The sequence below is a fragment of the Hevea brasiliensis genome, chromosome 5, assembly GCF_030052815.1.
Source record: "Hevea brasiliensis isolate MT/VB/25A 57/8 chromosome 5, ASM3005281v1, whole genome shotgun sequence".
Taxonomy (NCBI): domain Eukaryota; kingdom Viridiplantae; phylum Streptophyta; class Magnoliopsida; order Malpighiales; family Euphorbiaceae; genus Hevea; species Hevea brasiliensis.
This window is the reverse complement of record NC_079497.1, coordinates 115,663,198-115,666,759: the sequence shown is the minus strand read 5'-3', so window position 1 is coordinate 115,666,759 and position 3,562 is coordinate 115,663,198. Positions and strand designations below refer to the sequence as shown.

Genomic DNA, 3,562 nt, shown 5'->3' with positions numbered 1-3,562 from the left:
TCCTCCATTGAATTGCATGGGATGGGAAAGACAGGTTCGGAAATGGCCGGATTAGCAGGAGGAAGGGCGGCCCCGCCCTGAAACAAAGGTGTACGTACATAAATAAAGAGGTTGGTTATGGCCTTTACTTGATAGGGCTCCTTCCCATCTATCTTGACCGGGAAAAGGGGGGAGGCCCTTGCGGAAGCCCTGCCCGCCCTTCTCTATTTTGAGGGATCCCTCCTATTTAGGATTCCAGGCTTCCCAGACTCGTAACAGACGGCTAGGAACAAGAAGAGGGTCAGTAGTCTCTGCCGTTGCAGGTCCTTCTCCTTCCGTTGAGACGGTCCTCTTTTTTTTTTGTTTTGTTTGTTCACCGCGGCACGAAATCATGAAGAAGCTGGAATAACTCAGAAAGATAGTGGCGCCTAGCCGTTGAGAGCGTCTGTTGTCTTTGTAGAGGAACAGTACGATCTTGGACTGGCCCCCTTCGCATGACCTAGAAAGAAAAAAAAGTCCGTGCTACTATAAGGCCTCTAAACTCCTCCCTCAGGACACTGTTGCGTTGCCCATGGGGACGGGGTAGCCCCGACTTCCATAGGTCCTTGGTTCGACCTCCTAATGAGAATTGAGGTCCTTGCGCGGGCGTCTCATCCCTAAGACTTGCTTGCTCTGTATGGAGTGCCCCGTGGTTCCTCGAGTGCCAGCCGCAGAGAGGAATGCCATCAACTAGGGCGCTATTGGCCACTAACCACTCGCTCGCCGGCCGCTTGGGCTCCGCGTTTCAAGTTCGTTATCCTAACCGTCTCCTCTGCTCTACCGGGAGCCTGGCCCCTTCTTCTATCTTATCTACTGCCTTGCTCCTTGGCTCCCTACAGCTCCAGCCGCTCGCTGTAATAGCTTGCTTCTCGGGTGGCTCGCACCCGGGGTGGTGCGGCTGAGCCAGAGTGGGCTCAGCAGTCGGCCTATGTTTCCGGGCGCACGCGTAAAGGCATGATTAGTTCCACAAATCTCACTGCACTGACCATAGTAAACTCCTTCTCGTTGTACCGAAATAGAGATCTGATTTAAACGACCAGGTACAGCATCACATTTGACACCTGAGGAAGGTACAGCCCAACTATGAGGTACATCAGCAGATGTTACAATAATACGTAGATGAGTTTTGGCTGGTACAACCACTCTATTGTCCACTTCTAATAAACGTGATTGACCCAATTCTAGATCATCTTCTGGAATCGTATAACTGTCAAAAGTGAGTGACTCTTCATCGGAACTGTTATAGTCTGAATACTCATAAGTCCGATACCATTGATGTCCAATAGCTTTGATAGTAATGGCTGGATCTACTACTACCTCGTCCATTGAGTATAACAGAGCAAATGATGGTATAGCAATGAACATAGGGATGATACTAGGAAATATGGTCCGAAGAATCTCGATAGTAGTTCCATGAACAATCCTTTGCGGGATTGGATTTTTTTGATAGTGGAAATGCCATAAAGCGCGAACCAAGATCCGTAATACGAAAACCAAAATCAGAATGAGGAAGAAAAAGATATCGTGATGTAAGTCCATTATTCCTTGCATCATAGGGCTTGCTGCGTCTTGAGATCCTAATTGCCATGGTTCCGCTGCATCACAAGGAGCAATTGTGAGGAATAACCATTCTAGAACAATCATTTGCTTTGCTTCATTCTTTGACTGCTCTGCTCCCCCCCCAAAAAAAGAGAGACTAATTCTTGCTCTCCCAATTCAGGAAGACGGAAATCACCGGTTGGCTTGGTCCAACCAAGAAAGACATGGGATTGTTTGGGCATTGCTTGGGCCGAGTTAAGTAAAGACTGGCTACCTAGAAAGATCCCTCACTGCACACTTTCTATATATCTGTCTTCATTATCGGCTGCATGCTATCGGAGATAGAGCAATGGGAGGTTCAGTCAAAAGCATTTACCACGCACTCAATTCAATGATCAAGCAAATAAGCAAGACGAATCTCTTTCTCTTTCTATACTACTTAATTACGAAATCAGGACTCAAGTACATAGAAGCAGGCGATGACCTTTAGTAATTAAAAAAAAAAAGAAAGGTTGGAAAAGACATCTTCTCTTTCCTGAGAACAAAAGGCAGAGAAAAAAGGCTTACAGAGGCGCTCCGAAGGAGCGGTATTGCTATAGCATTTGGTTCGTGCTATTACCTATTTCTCCTAGCTGAAAGCTGACGGGCTTGTTTCACACAGACTCAATTGGAAACTGAATTCGAAACACTTGACTCGGAAAAGGTGGGCTATAGCCTCTATCTATATCGAGGGAATTGAAAATTTTCGAGGGAGAATGAAGCAGGGGTCTGGTCTTTAGGATCGCCTCGATATAGAGGCGTCCTTTCCCGAGTCAAGAACGATCCCACTGATAAAACAAATAAGGGAGGGGCTTTCTTTATGTGGTGGACCAAACACATAAAGCGGCTTCCACCCGCCGGCAAAGAGATCTCGATCCCTGGAGTACTCCTATCTTTCCGCTGATGGAAAGATGCTTGGTTCAGTCGTTTCTATGCCCCTTTGTCCAGAGGGAGGGATCTATTCCCGAATGGCTGACTCACCGATATAGCTGGCAGGGGAGCGAAGAAACAAACATAAATGAATATTAAAGCATATTTTTTTTGCGATCCCCTCACCTATAAAGCACGAGTCAATCCCCTTGCCGGGTAAGAAGGATTTGGAGATGTCGACCGATACTATTTAGTGGGTCGTTGGCCCCCTTCCACAACCCCTTCTGTTGGTGAAGGCAGTGCATATAGTCGTAAAGGAACTCTCTGCATTCAATGATCGAACCCGCAACCAAGGGAAGGTGCCCCCAGGATCGGAAACTGATGTGCTATCCTTCGAAACCCGAACTTATCCTTCGCCTGGACCAAGATACTAAATGCCTAGACCACGCCCATCGAGAAGAGAATGTGGAGAAAGAGATCTCGGATCTATTAGTGATTGGGCCACCTCTCCTGGCAAAGAAAGAAAGGCGCTCGTAAGATGCCCTTAACTGCTATCACCGCTTCTGCTTTCCACTAAATAAAAGGCAGCAGGAAAGCCTTTCACATGAACTTGCCTGTGAATTCCTCCTCAGATCCATTGTGGAACCCCTTGCCGTTACTTCCAATCATGTCACAGACAAGCCTGAAAACCAGCTAGGTATGATTCCGTACAGAGGTAACTGCATGGTATACACAGGCGCTCGTATAGAGCCCTCTCCCAATCTCCCATATAGGAACTGCATCAATTTCTACCACGCTTGGAAAACTTTCAGTTCCCGGTTGCAAAAGTAAAGAACTTCTGCCTTACGTAAAGTTACCAAGGATTTCAAATGCAAGAATTTACCCGGGACCTAAAGACGGGCAGAATGATAGCTAGAGGGAAGAAGCATGGGGAGCGATTACAACCAGGAGGTGGGCTTGGAGGATGAAAAAGTTTTTGCATTAGTAGCAGCTGCTAAAGCCAGAATCTAAGGAAAGTTTGTGTCGGCATTCTTCTGGCACCACAGATTTTGACATGCAAATTGATCTACGGGTGCTGATCAACTCTTGCCTTTTT

At 47.0% G+C, this 3,562-nt stretch overlaps 1 protein-coding gene across 1 annotated transcript in view; it reads right to left on the bottom strand.

The window, feature by feature from the left end:
• The window catches only part of LOC131180004 (cytochrome c oxidase subunit 2), a 3,244-nt gene extending 1,535 nt beyond the window's left edge, over window positions 1-1,709 (bottom strand). Inside the window, exon 1 of the mRNA XM_058147588.1 lies at window positions 963-1,709. Within this exon, the coding sequence (XP_058003571.1) occupies window positions 963-1,662 (700 nt within the window). The 5' untranslated portion in view covers window positions 1,663-1,709. The remainder of the gene's footprint in view (window positions 1-962) is intronic.
• Between the last annotated feature and the right edge of the window lie 1,853 nt (window positions 1,710-3,562).